The sequence below is a fragment of the Eptesicus fuscus genome, chromosome 10 (genome assembly GCF_027574615.1).
Source record: "Eptesicus fuscus isolate TK198812 chromosome 10, DD_ASM_mEF_20220401, whole genome shotgun sequence".
Taxonomy (NCBI): domain Eukaryota; kingdom Metazoa; phylum Chordata; class Mammalia; order Chiroptera; family Vespertilionidae; genus Eptesicus; species Eptesicus fuscus.
Window position 1 is genome coordinate 16,775,179 of NC_072482.1, and position 17,904 is coordinate 16,793,082.

The 17,904-nt window shown below is 40.6% G+C and overlaps 1 protein-coding gene across 1 annotated transcript in view; it reads left to right on the plus strand.

Annotated features, from left to right (window-relative positions):
- CD2AP (CD2 associated protein) overlaps positions 1–17,904 on the plus strand; it is a 102,566-nt gene that overhangs the window by 19,714 nt on the left and 64,948 nt on the right. Inside the window, exon 3 of the mRNA XM_054722611.1 lies at positions 2,413–2,566. Coding sequence (XP_054578586.1) covers positions 2,413–2,566 — 154 coding nt within the window. The remainder of the gene's footprint in view (positions 1–2,412; positions 2,567–17,904) is intronic.

Genomic DNA, 17,904 nt, shown 5'->3' on the forward strand with positions numbered 1-17,904 from the left:
CATTTTTTGCCCAAATGATTTTCCTCTGGCTTGTTCTGACACCATGTGTGTTTTTCATGGGTGTCTTGCTTTTAGCCTTACAATTAATTTTCTAAAGTATAAATTTTCTAGATGTAATTTACTTACAGGATATTTTACCTTACATGATATTCTTCTACTATCCCCCCTTTTTTTGATTTAAATATTAGGAGGCTTTTGAAAATTTCTAAATGTAGTCTTGATAGCTTTTAAATTTTATTTTTTGCACTATAATATGACTGCTTTAGGTTCATTACATGTTATGCAATTTTATCATGAGATGAACTATCAATAAAAATTTTAGTTAGCCGAAACCGGTTTGGCTCAGTGGATAAAGCATCGGTCTGCGGACTGAAAGGTCCCAGGTTTGATTCCGGTCAAGGGCATATACATTGGTTGCGGGCACGTCCCCAGTGGGGGACGTGCAGGAGGCAGCTGGTTGATGTTTCTCTCTCATCGATGTTTCTAGCTCTCTATCCTTCTCCCTTCCTCTCTGTAAAAAATCAATGAAATATATTTAAAAAAAAATTTTTAGTTAACACTTTAGGAACTGTTTTTTGTCCAGTACTATTAATTTTTCTAGAATATTCGCTTGTTTCAATTAGCCAATTTAAATTAGCCTGAAAACTTGACTACTATTTTACTGTCAAATTTTTTACTCTAACAACAATCTTATTTTACCCTATAAATATTAGTGGAAAGGATTATTTGCCTTCTTGAGTAGGCCCTGAGCATTCCTGGTGGTAGGCTGGATTTAGATATAAAAAACCCACTTCCCCTCACAATGGGTTCAAGACAACTCAAACAATTCTTGTTGCAGTGAGAGGGCAGCTGCTGTCCGCCAAGTCTCTGTCTGTTACCCGGGTCCCGATTTGAGCTGGGCATGGGACGTTAAGCAGCCATTGGGGCAGGAGACTTCCTTCAGAAGGGGTGAGGGTTCAGGCCCCTGCTAAGTTAGGGGGGTGAGGGTCTGTGCCCCACCTCTGTTGACCCCCAAGTTCTCTCCTGATGGCCCCTCTGCGACTGTGCCTGTCTTAGGTTGTTCCTTCCCTGAGGAATCTTACCCGTCTCTGGCTAACCATATTCCTTAATTTTAATTAACATAAACACATCTGTAACTGTTTAGGAATTTAGTGATTAGATATCCTCTCTTTCATTTAAGAAAAAAGAAGCTCTTACCTAGTTTTTATTCTTTGTGACCTTTGATTTTATAATATGGAACTTAAGTGATTTCTATTTTCAAATCATGATCATGGCACTGGCCATGATCAGAAAACCAAATTATTGTATAGATATATTGCAACATGAAGGAGAGGTTGTGAATTTTGGATTGATAATCTTTCAGGTTACCTGGTTTTGCTTAGTGCAATCACAGTTAAGTATCTTTGATTACCTTAATAGGTGAAGAATAACTATATTCTCTCCCATCTTTTTAGCTTCCTCATTTGCTTATATTTCTCAGGTTCCTTTAGTTCTACTTTTTACTTCCTTTAATTGTTACTTTTTACCCCTTATGAAATAAAATAAATCAGTATAATACATTCTTATCTGGAAATTATCCCTATCGTGTATTTTTTTCTTGGCCAATTTTGGATTGAAAAATTGGATTACTTGTTATGTAAGAGGCTTTCCTCATTTGTGGAATGAGATTCAGAGTTTTTCTGAGTGTACTTTGTCAAGACAGGATACTCTCTGAGTGAGGACTCTTTTTTTTTTTTTTTTACTGGATCTCCTGAAGTCATTTTCAAAATCAGGAAAAAAAGTGAAGTTGGTAGACAATGGATGCTACGGGATTAATATGTATTTTATTTACTGGCTAATTAAGTAAAGGCAGTAAAGGGAAAAGAAGGAAGAAACACTAGAAGCCTTACTAATAAATAAGTACTCAATAAAACTGCTGTTGAAGATGATAGCCAAAGAGTAATTTGGGGGCACTAGGTGTCCAGGAACTAGAAAAGAGAGTTAGGTTAGTACAGTAGTCGGCAAACCGCGGCTCGCAAGCCACATGCGGCTCTTTGGCCCCTTGAGTGTGGCTCTTCCACAAAATACTCTGCCTGCCTGCCTGATTGCCCCTAACCACTCTGCCTGCCTGATCACCCCTAATTGCTTGCCGGCCTACCTGACCACCCCTAACTGCTCACCTGCCTGCCTGATCGCCCCTAACTACTCTGCCTGCCTGCCTGATCGCCCCTAACCATTTTGACTGCCTGACTCAGCCCCTGCTGGGGCAGTTTCGTCCGGAAGGACGTCTGGAAAGTCATTTGGCTGTCCAGTCTAATCAGCATATTACACTTTTATTATTATAGATCACTTACCTGTGTTTTGGCATTTTACAATAGAGAATTTAATAAAATATAACTTAATTTGCCTATTTCCTAATTTTCCCTTTTATAGGAAATTAAGAGAGAAACAGAATCCAAGGATGACAATTTGCCCATCAGACGGGAAAGGCATGGGAATGTAGCAAGTCTTGTACAACGAATAAGCACCTATGGACTTCCAGCTGGAGGAATTCAGCCACATCCACCAACTAAAAACATTAAAAAAAGTATGTACATAATTCCTTTACTTTTAAATTGAATCAAAATAGAAGGATGTCTTGTAGCTGTTCATAAATTATGTTATGAAAAATTAGCTCAGTCTTTTGCAGCTGAGTGGAGAAACTTCCCACTTACTCTCATGTTACCAGTTACTGGCCCATGTATATTCAATTCTTTATATCAGTTGCTGACAACTATGTGTGGGAGTTGTTTTCTTATTATTGTTATAGGCTCTGTTGACTTGTTAACACTTTGCCTTAAATTTATTTTAATATCATTTATTTACTGAAATGCTTAAGTGTCTGCTTATCCTTAAGCAGTATAGGTAGATGCAAGAATTTTGATAGTATGTTTCTTTAGTGGTTAGACATCTGAACATAAATATTCAGTTTTCCAAGGTGATTGCCCCAAGAGAGTGCCTTTTAAATATTTGGTACTCTGCAAATGTTAGAACAGTTTAGCATAGAGGGACAGCACCACATTTGAAATCAGACATGAGTTGGAGTCCATCTTATTACCTTAGAATAGATCATTTAAACCAGTGGTGGGGAACCTTTTTTCTGCCAAGGGCCATTTGGATATTTATAATATCATTTGCAGGCCATACAAAATTATCAACTTGAAAATCAGCCTGCTATATTTGGTCAAACATTTAATTAATTCACCCCTAATGCCTTGGCAGGGCCAGACCAAGTGATTTCTTGGGCCTTATACAGCCCAAGATGTTCCCCACCCTGAAACTCTTGAGTTTTATTTTGTTGCTTGTGAGAAAGTGTTAGAAAAAGATGGATAATATTGCTGTTCTAAAAGAGCTTGACATCTTGAGAAAGACTGTACCAAAAAGTATTAAACATGTACAAAGAAGTGCAACATTTATGGGAGCAGATAGCATTTTATCGTAGTAAAACCAGAAACTCCTTGAGAGATTGATTACTAATTACTTTGTTCAATTTAATTTAATAAGTAGTAAATTAGTGTTCAACCACATTTATCTTAGTGTCTTTGATATTGTGGTCTTCAAATCTCTTGTAGTACCAAGTACTCTACTGTAAACAAATTATATTTACATACATTTCACAAATGTAAGAGAAATGTATGACTTTTATAGTCTCCTTATATCTCAACTTTTTACTTTCTATGCTACTGTCTGAAGTTTAGAGAAACCTGTACTTTCTGGGTTATATTACCTTTTGATTACTTTCATAAAATAAAACCAAATTTTCATAAAAATGCAACAGATTTTATGACACTGAGACAGATCAATAAAAGGGTTCTATGTGTTCTTTGTATCCCAGTAAATGCAACGTACAAACCATGTTTAGATATCACCTGTACTCTTTTCAGTGCACTAGCTGAAGATGGAGAGTTTCAGTAGTTTTAATTGTCCTGAATTCTGAAATTCTATTTGTTTGGAGATTGAGGAGAATTAACGGAGTGTCCACATCCTACAGGTGAAGCTCTATGTAGAATTTCTGTGCACAAGGAGAATTTTCAGGCCCACAGAAGGACTATTTATGACTTATGCCTACTCTAAAATTCACTTACCACTTTCTTTAGCTTTACTGAGCTATAAAGAGACAAGTTTCTTCTTAAGTGAAGGCTAAACAAAGGGCTTTAAAGTTATGAGTATTTTATTTTATCTCCTAATAGGAAAAGACACACTAAATTTTATCTTCCTCATATGGGTCGTAATTCCTTTTTTTTTTTTTTTTTTGTAAGAAAGAAAAAAACACACATTATGTCATTGGTGCCAGGAAGCTTAGGTTTTTTCCTAAGGATCTTCTATAACTAGTTTTTAAGTTCCTGTGCCAGAAGGACTAAATTGGTCATTTGGTGCTAGCTAACATTTAAAACAGGATGCAGGTTATTTTTGCTTTCAGATTACTTTTCCAGGAAAAGCAAGCTTATGTGTGTGTTTTTTTTTTAAATCTGATTTTTGTTATTGTTAGTTTGCATCATATCCTTCAATCACAAAATAGACTAGTTTTAAAAAGTGGTTCATTGCAATCTATATATATATAAAAGCTTAAGCAACTGTTACGGCTGAAGGACCAAACAACCAGAACGACTGGTTGCTATGACTCACACTGACCACCCCGATTGCCTGATCAGGGCCTGCTGGCCAACCTCCTGATGGGGAATGGGGAATCAGGGGTGGGTGGCAGGAGGCACCAGGCTAAGGTGGGTGCGGCCGGGGGGCAGGGCCAGCAGCTGGCAGCCAGGGGAAGGATGGCCCTGGCCAGCTAACCTCCTGGTCCCTGAAGGCTTTTAAAAAACCTCTTTCTGGGGAGGCTTTTCTTTCCCCCCAGAAGCATGCAATTTAAAGGTGCTAGCCGTGGAGCTGCCTGCTGCAGAGCCACCCAATCTCTCCCTACACCCAGTTGGATTGAGTCTGGCGCAGCGGGGCAGAACACCTTGAACTGCTGCCCACAGGCTGCCTCAGAGCTGGACCACCCGGCCCCCAGCACGCTCTCCACCTGGAGGCGTCCAGCTGCAGACCTCCGACCCCATTAACTGGATTAATGGTGGGGTAGAAAGCAACCCAGGAGGGTGAGGAAATGAAATTTGGGGCGATACCACGGGTGCAGTCCCCATGACCTTCCCCTCCGAGGATAATGCTGTGCTCCCTAACTTCCCATGCGCCAAGAGATAAATGTGGATTCACAAAGAGGCAAGCCCCCGAGGAGCTTCAGCTGGGGGGACGAGAGGAGTTACTCACTTCTTACACCCCCACCCTTTGCTTTAAGGCTGCATTCTTCTTCCCTAATACATGTTGCTTGAAGTACATGATGGTTTGTGTTTAGACATGTGATAAATATGGGGAAAGCTAAGTTTTGTGCTTTAGAACAAAAGAGTCTCGAGTCTTTGGGGGTGTGTGTGTGTCTCTCTCTCTCACACACACACACACACACACACACACACACACACGCATGCGCGCGCGCGCGCACACACACACACACACACACACGCACGCACTCTCACACAGTCGCTCCTTCCTCCCCTCTTCCCTGGCATGGCAAATCTTCACGCAGAAAGTTAACCCTAGCTCCTCAGAACCCAACCTTGCTGGAGTGGCCTCTGTTTTTTTTTTTTGTTTGTTTTCTTTATCTCACAAGGTTTTTTTTTCTAACCTCTAAACTGGCCATTGGACATCCCCTGAGGGGTACCAGATTGCGAGAAGGCACAGGCCAGGCTGAGGGACACCCCCCTCTTGCTCCCCCCCTAAACACACACACACACACACACACACACACACACACACACACACACACACACGAATTTCGTGCACTGGACCTCTAGTGTTAAATAACAGTTCACGCTGTTAACCAATAAAATGTAATTTAAAAAAAATCACACCTTAAGCCCTGGCCACTGTGGTTAAATGGTTAGAGTGTTGACCTGCACACCAAAGAGTCGCGCGTTTGATTCCCGGTCAAGGGCACATATCTGGGTTGTGGGTTCACTCTCCACCTCTGGTCTGGGCATATGCAAGAGGCAACCAGTTGCTCTGTCTCTCTCACATCGATGTTTCTCTCCCTGCACTTCTCCCCTTCACTCTCTGAAAAGCAATGGAACCCTGGTCGGTTTGGCTCAGTGGATAGTTGACCTGCGCACCAAAGGGTCAAAGGTTTGATTCTAGTTAAGGGCCCGTACCTCATTTGCAGGCTAGAATCCTGGCCTTGGTCAGGGCGTGTTTGGGAAGCAACCAATCAATGTGTCTCTTTCACTTGAATGTTTCTCTCTCTCTCCCTCTCCTTCTTCCCCTCCCCCTCCCTTCCACTCTCTCTGAAAATCAATGGAAAAGTATCCTCGGGTGAGCATTAACAACAACAACAAGAAAAATCGATGGAAAAAATATCCTCATGTGAGGATAACAAAAAAAACAACAACCCTTAAAACCATTTTGTGAAAGTTTATAGTGATAAACATTGCAGAGTGAATATTCTATTTAAATCTTGTGTGCCAAGACAAGTGAATTGGATGTGTTGAATTTTGAATAAGCAACTAAGGACAAGCTCAAATAGATAATATGATGTTAAATATCTGGAAGCTACTTGTTAGCTACTTTTTTTTATAGTCTCTAAAGCCAAAAAAGTATTGGCTTTTTTGTGAAGTCTAGTCATGAAGCTATTGAAACTTTTCTTTGTGCCCTGCCTGGTGTGGCTCAGTTGGTTGAGTGTCATCTTATGCACCAAGAGGTTGCCAGTTTTGTTTGGTTTTTAAATATATTTTATTGATTTTTTACAGAGAGGAAGGGAGAGGGATAGAGGGTTAGAAACATCGATGGGAGAGAAACATCGATCAGCTGCCTCCTGTACACTCCCCACTGGGTATGTGCCCGCAACCAAGGTACATGCCCTTGACCGGAATCGAACCTGGGAGCCTTCAGTCCTCAGGCCGACGCTCTATCCACTGAGCCAATCTGGTTAGGGCAAGAGGTTGGCAGTTTGATTCTGGTCATGGCACATGTCAGGGTTGTGGGCTCCATCCCCAGTAGGGGCCTGCAGAAGGCAGCTGATTGATGTTTCTCTCTCATCAATGTTTCTCTGTCTGTCTCCCTCTCCCTCTAAAAAAAATATATATCAATAAAAACATATTTAAAAATAGAAAGAAAGAAACTGCGTGTAAGTTAAGCATGATAACTTCTTCAGTCAAACAAACAGGTATTTTCTAGAACTAGTATTAAATAATGTTTTCCAGGACAAAGTTGACTGTTATAAGTTGCTGAAGTTATAGAAGAGCAAAACAGATACAAGTCTCACATTACTTCTGAGATCCTTGTAAAATCAGGCACAAAGATAGTGGATGGTGTAGAGTATTTTATTTAGAGAGTAAAGATTTGACATCTTTCAGCATCACAACTCTGTCTAACATTAATTGTGGAATATTAGTAGATATTTCACTTTATATGTGGAAGAAATGGGTGTCAGATGAGAATCTACACTTAGCATGTGTGAGGGAAGGTTATCAGTGCTTGTAAATTTCTATTCCTTATTAATGGGAACTCATGCTACAGAAGTGCTTTTTTTGCATGTAAACAGATACATTGAGGTTGATAGTGATAGATCACTAGTAGCTGTGCTGAAAGAAATGATGTTGCTACATGAAAAATTAGTTGACTAGAATGCCAATCTACACATTGTTTCATTCCCAGTAAACAGTTGGTAGTAAATGGTATGCCTCCTGATTTTGAGTAAGCACTGGAGAAAGTAATGAAAATTCTGAATACTATCAAAATATGGTCACTGACAATACATCTTGCAGTTTACATTTTTTAAAAAATGAGCATATTAGTTCAGGCTCTGCTCTTTGACACTAAAATATTCTGACTCATAAGGAGAAAAAGACCCATTCAGATGACTCCTCCCCAGCTACAGCCTCTCAGACGAATGGGGTAGGGTGTTCTGTCTCTTTTTTTACATCATATTTTATTTTATTTATTTATCTCTCATTGAACCCTTCCACCCTGCTCTTACCTGCTCCCCAGGCCTTCACTGCACTGTTGTCTGTGTCCATGAGTTATGTTGCACTATTATCTGGTCCATGAGTTATGCATATCCTATCTAATAAAAGAGTAATATGCAAATTAACCATCATCCCACTATGCCCACAAGCCACGCCCACCAGCCAATCAGAGCGAGTATGCAAATTAACCCCAGCCAAGATGGCTGCGGCCACAGAGAGCAGGAGGGAGGCTTGGGTTTCCCTGGCAATGGAGGAAGCCAAGCTTTCCACACACCCTGGCAGGCCCAGGCCTCCACTCAAGGGTACAAAGTTTCAATTATAGAAGGTAAATAAATTCCAACAGAAATGGCGGCAGCCACGGAGCTGGAAGAGCAGAAGGCTAGGGTTGCCCTGGGCGATTGAGGAAGCCAAGCTTCTGTAGCCTTGGCCAGCTCAGGCCTTCACTCCAGGCTACAAAGTTTCAATAATAGAAGATACATAAATTCCAACATAAATGGCTGCCGCCATGGAGCGAGCAGGAGGCTTGGCTCCGCTCCAGGTTACAAAGTTTCAGTTGTAGAAGATAAATAAATTCCAGATACCAGGGCCTCTGCTTGGGTCACCTGGGGGCGTGGCTGGCCTGAAAACCACCACAGGCCCCTCACCCAGGCCGCCCCACGCCCCACGCCCCAAGGGAACCCCCACCCTGATCCGGGACACCCTTCAGGGCAAACCAGCTGGCCTTCCACCCATGCATCAGGCCTCTATCCTATCTAATAAAAGGGTAATATGCAGATTGACCATCATTCCAACTCACAAGATGGCTGCCCCCATGTGGTCAAAGATCCTGCCCCCATGTGGACACAAGATGGCCACCACAAGATGGCCAGCAGAGGAGGGCAGTTGGGAGGCACCAGGCCTGCAAGGGAGGACAGTTGGGGGCGATCAAGCCTGCAGGGAAGGGCAGTTAGGAGTGACCAGGCCAGCAGAGGAGGCAAGTTGGGGGCAAACAGGCTGGCAGGGGAGCAGTTAGACATCAATCAGGCTGGCATGGGAGTGGTTAGGGAGTGATCAGGCTGGCAGGCAGAAGCAGTTAGGGGCAATCAGGAAGGCAGGCAAGCAAGCAGTTGGGAGCCAGCAGTCCTGTATTGTGAGAGGGATCCCAGATTGGAGAGGGTGCAGGCTGGGCTGAGGGACACCCCACCCCCCAACCCGTGCACTAATTTCGTGCACTGGGCCTCTAGTATGCATATAAGTTGTTTGGTTAATTTTTTCCCTACCCTCCCTCCCAACTTTCTATTTTATTTTGAAAATTTTAAAATTTTATGGAAACGTTGAAAGAATAATTGTGCAGTGAACATGGTATGCTCTGCACCTAAATTTGCTGTTTATATTTTGTCAAATTAGCTTTATACCTGTATGTATAAATAAACAAATACCTATTTTCAGCTGAGTCAGTTGAAAGTATATTGTAGACATGATACTGCATCCCTAATCATAAGAGTTTTTGCTTCATAATGGTGATAATGATAATATTTTCTAAGGTTTTGATTGTCTCAAATAAGGTGGTATATCTCAGCAATATAGCTAGAATCTTGAACAGCTTGAATCTTTCTTTAATGGCCTAGGTCAGTGGTCGGCAAACCGCAGCTTGCAAGCCACATGCGGCTCTTTGGCTCCTTGAGTGTGGCTCTTCCACAAAATACCACGGCCTGGGCGACTCTATTTTGAAGAAGTGGCATTAGAAGAAGTTTAAGTTTTACAAATTTGGCTCTCAAAAGAAATTTCAATTGATGTACTGTTGATATTTGGCTCTGTTGACTAATGAGTTTGCTGACCACTGGCCTAGGTGTTGTGATTTTTTATTAGATGAGGGTAAGAAAGAATTTTGCAGAAGATTCACCATATACATAACAAATAACTCAATCCATGTGTTTCTTAACTTTTGATGGTTTTCTTTGGGGGTTATGGAGTTCCAGGTAGAATTGCTACCTTTGTTAGACCGCTGGAGAGAAGCAAGTACATAGTATTTTCAGTGAATGAGGATCCAACATGACTGGACTGCATGAACTATGTTAAAGAACTGTTGTCAGTAAAGAAGACAACATAATGATATAGTAGAAAGATAAAAGACTTGAGTCAGAACTAGATGTAATTCTAGTTTTGCCTCTCTTTAGCTCTGCGGTCTTGGACAGGTTAATCTCTTGAGTTTCTGTTTCTCATTGGTAAAATGATGATAATACATTTTCTTTCTTCTTCTTCTTCTTTTTTTTTTTAATCCTCACACGAGGACACTATCCATTGATTTTTAGAGAGAGTGGAAGAGAGAGGGAAGGACAGAGAGAAACATCGATGTGAGAGAAACACATCGACTGGTTGCCTCCTACACATGCCCCAACCAGGGCTCAGGCCACGGAGGAGCCTGTGACCGAGGTACATGCCTTTGAATGGAATCGAACCTGAGACCCTGCACTCCGCAGGCCAGTGCTCTATCCACTGAGCCAAACTGGCCAGCGCTGATAATACATTTTTCATGGTCTGCTGTGTGGAAGATGTTTGTGAAAGACTTAGAATAGTAGTGGTACATAAAGTCATGGAATATGTCCCTGCCTTTGTTGTATCGCCTTTATTCTCTTCCTTGTTAATAGTTTTATTTATTAACTAGTGAGTAAGCACTGGATTAAAAGGGGATTAATTAGAGGAAATAATTTAATATTGCTATTTGCCCTTTCTCTATAATAGAAGTGTCAGAGATGAAAGAAAATTAGTAAAATGTATATGAAAACCTTCCTCCTGTCATAGTCTGGGGCTCACAATGGGACCCAGAGTCAAGTCCCCGCCCACCCACATGTACCTCAAAATCACGTGAGATGCAGACCTGGCCGGCCCCCCTCCCCTCATTGGGCTAGATCCAGACCTGGCCAGTCCCACCCTTGTCAAGCCCCGCCAGGTAGCGGGGCACAGCCTCAGGCCCCCGGCCCAGCACCGGCAGGGGGTGCAGCCTCAGGTCCCCCGTCACGCCCTTCTGGGCGGGGGCGCGGCCTGAGTTCCCCTGACCCAGCACTGGGGGTGCACCTTGAGGTCCCCTGTCAAGCCCCACCTGGTGGGGGATGCGGCCTGAGGTCCCCCGGCCTGCCGCTGGGGTGGGGGGAGCAGCCTGAGGTCCCCTAGCCCAGCACCAGGATGGGAAGCGCACCTTGAGGTCCCACACCAAGCCCTGCTGGGCAGGGGGCATGGCCTCAGGTCCCCTGGCCTGGCACTGGGGCGGGGGAGTGCGGCCTGAGGTCCCCCAGCCTGATGCCAGGGCGGGGGGCGCAGCCTGAAGTTCCCTGTCAAGCCCCACCAGGTAAGGGAGGGCATAGCCTCAGGTCCCTGCTGATTGCTCGTTAAGGCTCCTTATGGGAACGTGGCCTCAGCTGTGGGTGCAGCCATCTTTGTGACAGATTGATGGTCAATTAGCATATTCCCTCTTTATTAGATAGGATTGTCAATTTAAAAAACTTTCTTGACATTGTAGATATGAAAAGCTATGTAGAAATAACTTGTGATAAGAAAATACTGGTTACTACTTTCAGATAGTATTATGCAAAGTAAAATAAGCCAGTTGAAAGAAAAGTACCATATGATATCACTTATATGTAGAATCTAATGAACAAAATAAACTAAGAAAGTGGAGACAAACTCATGTATACAGAAAACAGACTAGCAGCTCCCAGAGGGGAGTGGTTGGGGGCTGGGTGAGAAGGGCCAGGGGATTAAGCAAAGCAAAAAATAAGAAGGAAGACTCATGGACACAGACAACAGTATAGAGATTGCCAGAGGGAAGTGGGGGAGAAAGGAGGTAAAAGAGGGTAAAGGGGGTATAAATGATGATGAAAGGAGACTTGACTTGGCATGGTAAACACACACAACAGTATACAAATTAATGTATAATTGTCTACCTGAAACCTATCTAATTTCACTAACAATGTCACCCCAATAAATTCAATTTAAAAAAAAGAGCACTGGCTGGTTAGCTCAGTTGGTTATAGTGTTGCCCCGATATGCCAAGATTGCTGGTTTGATCCCTGGTCATAATACATATAAGAATCCGCCAGTGGGAATTCCAAGATGGCAGCAGATTAAGTGGAAGCTACACTGACATTCCCCCCGCCCCCCCACTCCCAGTACCAAACTGGAATTACAACTGAAATATAGAAAAACCATCCTGAATTACCAATTGAAGCCTAGCTGGGAAGAACCCTTATAACCAAAGATGGAAAGTGGAGACCGCATAAAGACTGGTAGGAAGGGCAGAGGCGTTTGAGGGCTGGCTGGGCTTCAGTAGACAACAGCTGAAGTTTCGGCAGGATATCTCAGCTGCAGGGGCCTGAGGGGTTCCCTATTGAGAACTCTGGGGTCTAAACCCCAAGATGGGCCCAGGACACCAGAACTGAGAAATGTGCCCACATAACATCTGGTTGTGAAAAGCATCAGGGTTTCTATCTGCCAGGGAGAGATGGCTAGAAATGCAGACACCCTCTTAAAGGGCCAGTGTACAAAATTTTGTGTGCAGCCACTCACCTTGGGTTCCAGCAGATGGAGGATAGAGTGGACTAGAGCTGTGTAAGGAGAATTTACAGTTGGTGGCTCTGGGAATATTCTATATATATAAAAGGCTAAGTTGACGTGCGAATGCGCGATACATATAAAGCTCTCACTGGCACCAATCACACGCATGTGTTTCAATCTGTCATTGTCCATTGTGAATTTGGTTGACACTTCTATTATAGAGAAAGGATGAGTAGTGATATTAAAATATTTCTTCTAATTAATTTCCTTTCACTGTGCACAAATTCATGCACCAGGCCTCTAGTCAATAATAGCCTTACATGTAAATGAATTAAATGCTCCAATCAAAAGACAGAGCAGCTAAGTGGATACAAAAACATGACCCAGTTATATGCTGTCTACAAGAGACTCACCTCAGAACAGCAGAACAAAAGACTCATACAGGATGAGAAAATGTGCCATGCAGATGGAAAAGAAAAAAAAAGCTGGGGTAGTAATACTCATATCTGACAAAATAGACTTCAAAATGAAGGCCATCAGAAGAGACAATAAAGGTCACTACATAATAGTAAAGGGATTGATCCAAGGGAATGTAAACCTGGTAAACATATATGCACCCAATATAAGAGCACCTAAATATATTTAAAACAAACTTCTGGAGGACTTTAAGGGAGAGATTCACAGCAATACAGTCATAGTAGGGGACTTTTAACACCCCACTGACTTCACTAGATCTTCCAGACAAAGCATCAACAAGACAACAGTGACTTTAAATGACATACTAGGTCAGATGGATGTAATTGACATTTACAGAACATTTCATCCCAAATCTGCAGAATAAACATTCTTCTCAAGTGCTCATGGGACATTTTCAAAGATAGACCACATGTTAGAACCAAAAAAAAGTCTACAAGTTCAAGAGAATTGAAATTATATCAGGTGTCTTCATGGATCACAATGGCATAAAATTAGAAATCAACTACAGTAAAAACAGTCAAAAACATTCAAACAAATGGAGGCTAAATAGCATGTTATTAAACAATGAATGGGTTACCAATGAGATCAAGAAAGAAATAAAAAATTCCTGGAAACAAATGAAAATGAAGACACAACCCAAAATCTCTGGGAACACAGTAAAAGCAGTCCTGAGAGGCAAGTTTATAGCACTACAGGCCTACCTGAAGAAGAAACAAAAAGTAGTTAACCCTACAACTTAAAGAATTAGAGAATAAGAAAAGCACAGAGTAAGTAGAAGGAAGGAAATAGTAACATCACAGTGGAAATAACATTGAGACTAAACAAGAACAATATAAAAGATCAATGAAACGAAGAGCTGGTTCTTTGAAAAGACAAACAAAATTGATGAACCTTTAGCCAGACTCATCAAGAAACAAAGGGGGCAAAAAAGAAAGAAACAGAGAGGACCCAAATAAAATCAGAAACAAAAGAGGTGTAGTAACAGCTGACATCACAGAAATATAAAGGATTGTAAGAAAATACTATGAACAACTATATACCAACAAGATGGACACATGGGCGAAATGGACAAATTCTGAGAAAAATACAGTCTTCTAAAACTGAATCAGAAGAAGCAGAAAGCCTGAGTAGGCCAGTAATAACAGATGAAAGGGAAGCAGTAATAAAAAAACAAAAACACACACACACAAAAAAAAACCAGCAAAGAAAAGCCCTGATCCGAATGGCTTCATTAGGGGAATTTTACCAAACATTCAAAGAATTAATACATATCCTCCTCAAACTATTCAAAAAGATCCAAGTGAAGGGAGCTCTTTTTATGAGGCCACATTATCCTAATTCCAAAACCAGAAAAAGACACTACAAAGAAAGAATTATAGGCCAATATCCCTGATAAATATAGATGCTAAAATCCTGAATAAAATGTTAGCAAATTGGATCCAGCAAATATTAAAAAGATCATACACCATGACCAAGTGGGATTTATTCTAGTGATGCAAGCTGGTACAATATTTGCAAATCAATAAATGTGATACATCACATAAACAACTTGAAAGACAAATCACATTATATCAATAGATGCAGAAAAAGCATTCGACAAAATTCAACACCCATTTTTGATAAAACTCTCAGCAAAATGGGAATAGAGGGATCATACCTCAGTATAATAAAGGCCAGGTACTTGCAAGAAAACCCTAAAGATTCCACCAAAAAACTAAACTTACAGCCAACATCCTACTCAATAGGCAAAAACTAAAATCATTTTTCCTAAGAGCAGGAACGAGACAAGGATGTCTGCTTTCACCACACTTATTCAACATGGTTGTGGAAGTCCTGGCCACAGCCATCAGACAAGAAGAAAATGTAAAAAGCATCTAAATTGAAAAGGAGGAAGTAAAACTTATTATTCACAGATGACATGGTATTTTACATAGAAAACCCTAAAGATTCCACAAAAAAACTAAAGATTTAATAAATGAATTTAGCAATGTTGCAGGATGCAAAATTTCCCCCCAGAAACCGATGGCATTTAAAATATATATATATACATATATTTTATTGATTTTTACAGAGAGGAATGGAGAGGGCTAGAGAGTTAGAAACATCGATGAGAGAGCAAGATTGATCAGCTTCCTCCTGCACACCGCCTACTGGGGATGTGCCCCAAACCAAGGTACATGCCCTTGACCGGAATTGAACCTGGGACCCTTCAGTCCGCAGGCCGTCACTATCCACTGAGCCAAACCAGTTAGGGCTTGATGGCATTTTTATATACTAATAATATACTCTCAGAATAAAAACTAAAAAAAAAATCCCATTTACCATTGCAACAACAACAACAAAAAGATTTTTAGGAATAAACTTAACCAAGTAGGTAAAAGACCTCTATTGGGAAAACTACAGGATGTTGAAAAAGGGGATAGAGGAAGATACAAACTAATGGAAAAATGACTGTGTTCTTGGATTGGTAGAATTAACATGATTAAAATGTCCATACTACCCAAAGGAGTCTATAGATTCAATGCAATTCTGATTCAAATTCCAACAGCATATTTCACAGATTGAGAACAAATACTCCAAAAATTTACCTGAAACCGAAAAAGACTTCCAGTAGCCACAGCAATCTTAAGAAAGAAGAGCAAAGTTTGGAATCACAATACCAGATACCAAGTTTTACTACAGAACCACTGTAATCAAAACAGCCTGGTATTGGCCCAAGAAAAGGCATATAGATTAGTAGAGCAGAACAGAGAACCCATAAGTTGACCCTAGCTATTATGCTCAATTAATATTTGACGAAGCAAGAGCACACAATGGAGTAAAGATAATCTCTTCAATAAATGATGCTGGGAAAATTGGACAGGTACATACAAAAAAAAAAAAAAAAAAGAAGAAGAAGAAAGAAACTAGTCCACCAACTTACACCATACATAAGAATAAGCTCAAAATGGAGAAAAGACTTAAATGTTGGTCATGAATCAAAAATCCTAGAAGGAACCATAGGCAGGAAAATTTCAGACATCTCTTGCAGCACTGTGTTTGCCAATACATCTCCTAGGGCAAGGGAAACTAAGAGGAAATAAATTGTACTACATCAAAATAAAAAGCTTCTGCACTACAAAAGAAACCATCAACAAAATGAAAAGGGAGTCCTAACTTGTTTGGCTCAGTGAATAGGGCGTCAGCCTGTGTACTGAAGGGTCAAATAGTTGAATTTAAAAATGGGCAAAGGACCTACTAAATAGACACTTGTCCAAAGAGGACATACAGATAGATGACCAAGAGACATTTAAAAAAATGCTCAGTTACTAATCATCAAAGATGCAAATTAAAACAACAATGAAGTATCATATGTGTCAGAATGGCTACCATCAACAAATGATGGACACCAAGACTAAGATCACCCACACTCTCATATTCCCACTTACTATCTACAAATATGAAAGTTGGACAGTGAAAAAGGCGGAGAGAAAATTAAATCAATTCTTTTGAAATATGATGTTGCAGGAGAGCTGTATAATACCCTGAACCACCAGAAAAATGAACATGTGGGTCCTAGATCAAATTAAGCCTGAAACATTGCTGGGGTCAAAAATGACAAAACTGAAGCTGTACTATTTTGGGCACATCATAAGAAGGCAGTTACTTCAGCTCTGACATTCTGTGGATCTATGAAATTATCAACACAGGACATTTGAAAAAGACATAGGAAGATATTAATAAGTGGAAGAATATACTGTGTTCATGGAACAGTAGAATTAACATCAATGAAATGTCCACACTATCCAAAGCAATCTATAGATTCAATGCAATCCCTCTTAAAATACCAACAGCACATTTCACAGATCTAGAACAAATACTCCAAAAATTTATGTGGAACCAAAAAAGTCCCTGAATAGCCACAGCGATCTTGAGAAAGAAGAACAAAGTTAGAGGGATCACAATACCACATAAGTTATCCTACAAAGCCACTGTATTCTGAACAGCCTGGCAATGGCATAAGAACAGGCATATAGATCAATGGAACAGAACAGAGAACCTAGAAATCAATCCAAGTCATTACACTCAATATTTGACAAAGGAGGCAAGAGCATACAGTGGAGTAAAGACAGTCTCGTCAATAAATGGTGCTGGGGAAATTGTACAGGTACATGCATAAAAATGAAACTAGACCACCAACTTACACCATATACAAGAATAAACTCAAAATAGATAAAAGACTTAAATGTAAGTTGTGAAACCATAAAAATCTAGAAGAAACCATAGGCAGTCAAATCTCAGATCTCTCGTTGCAGATTTTTTTACTGTAAATTCTAGGCTCGTTATAAAAGTAAGGTCAGTTTAAAAATGATTTTTGTTGTTATCCTCACCTGAGGATATTTTTTCCTTATTTTTTAGAAAGAGGAAGGGAGGGGGAGAGGAGAGAGAGAAACATCGATGTGAGAGAGACACATCAATTGGTTGCCTCCCATATGGGACAGGGATTGATCTTGCAACAAGCTATGTTCTCTTGATTGGAATCAAACCCACGAACTTTCATTCCGCAGGCTGACGCTCTAACCACTGAGTAAACTAGCCAGGGCTAAAAATGTTTTGTCATGAAAAGAACCATTCCTTTAGGAAAGGGGAAAACTATTCCTGAAATGTAACTGTTTCTTTTTTTTTTTTTTTTAATTCGTTATTGTTTAACCCTTTGCACTCGCTTGCTTTTTCCTCGATTCCTTTATTCTACTCAGGATTTAATTTTTTAAATGCCCCAGATTTTACAAAGCGCGGCAGTAGAATAAAAAACTGGAGTTTCTTTTCATACAAACTTATTTATTTGGATTTTTTTATATTTCAAATTATTGATACATTCAATACAATTTGACAT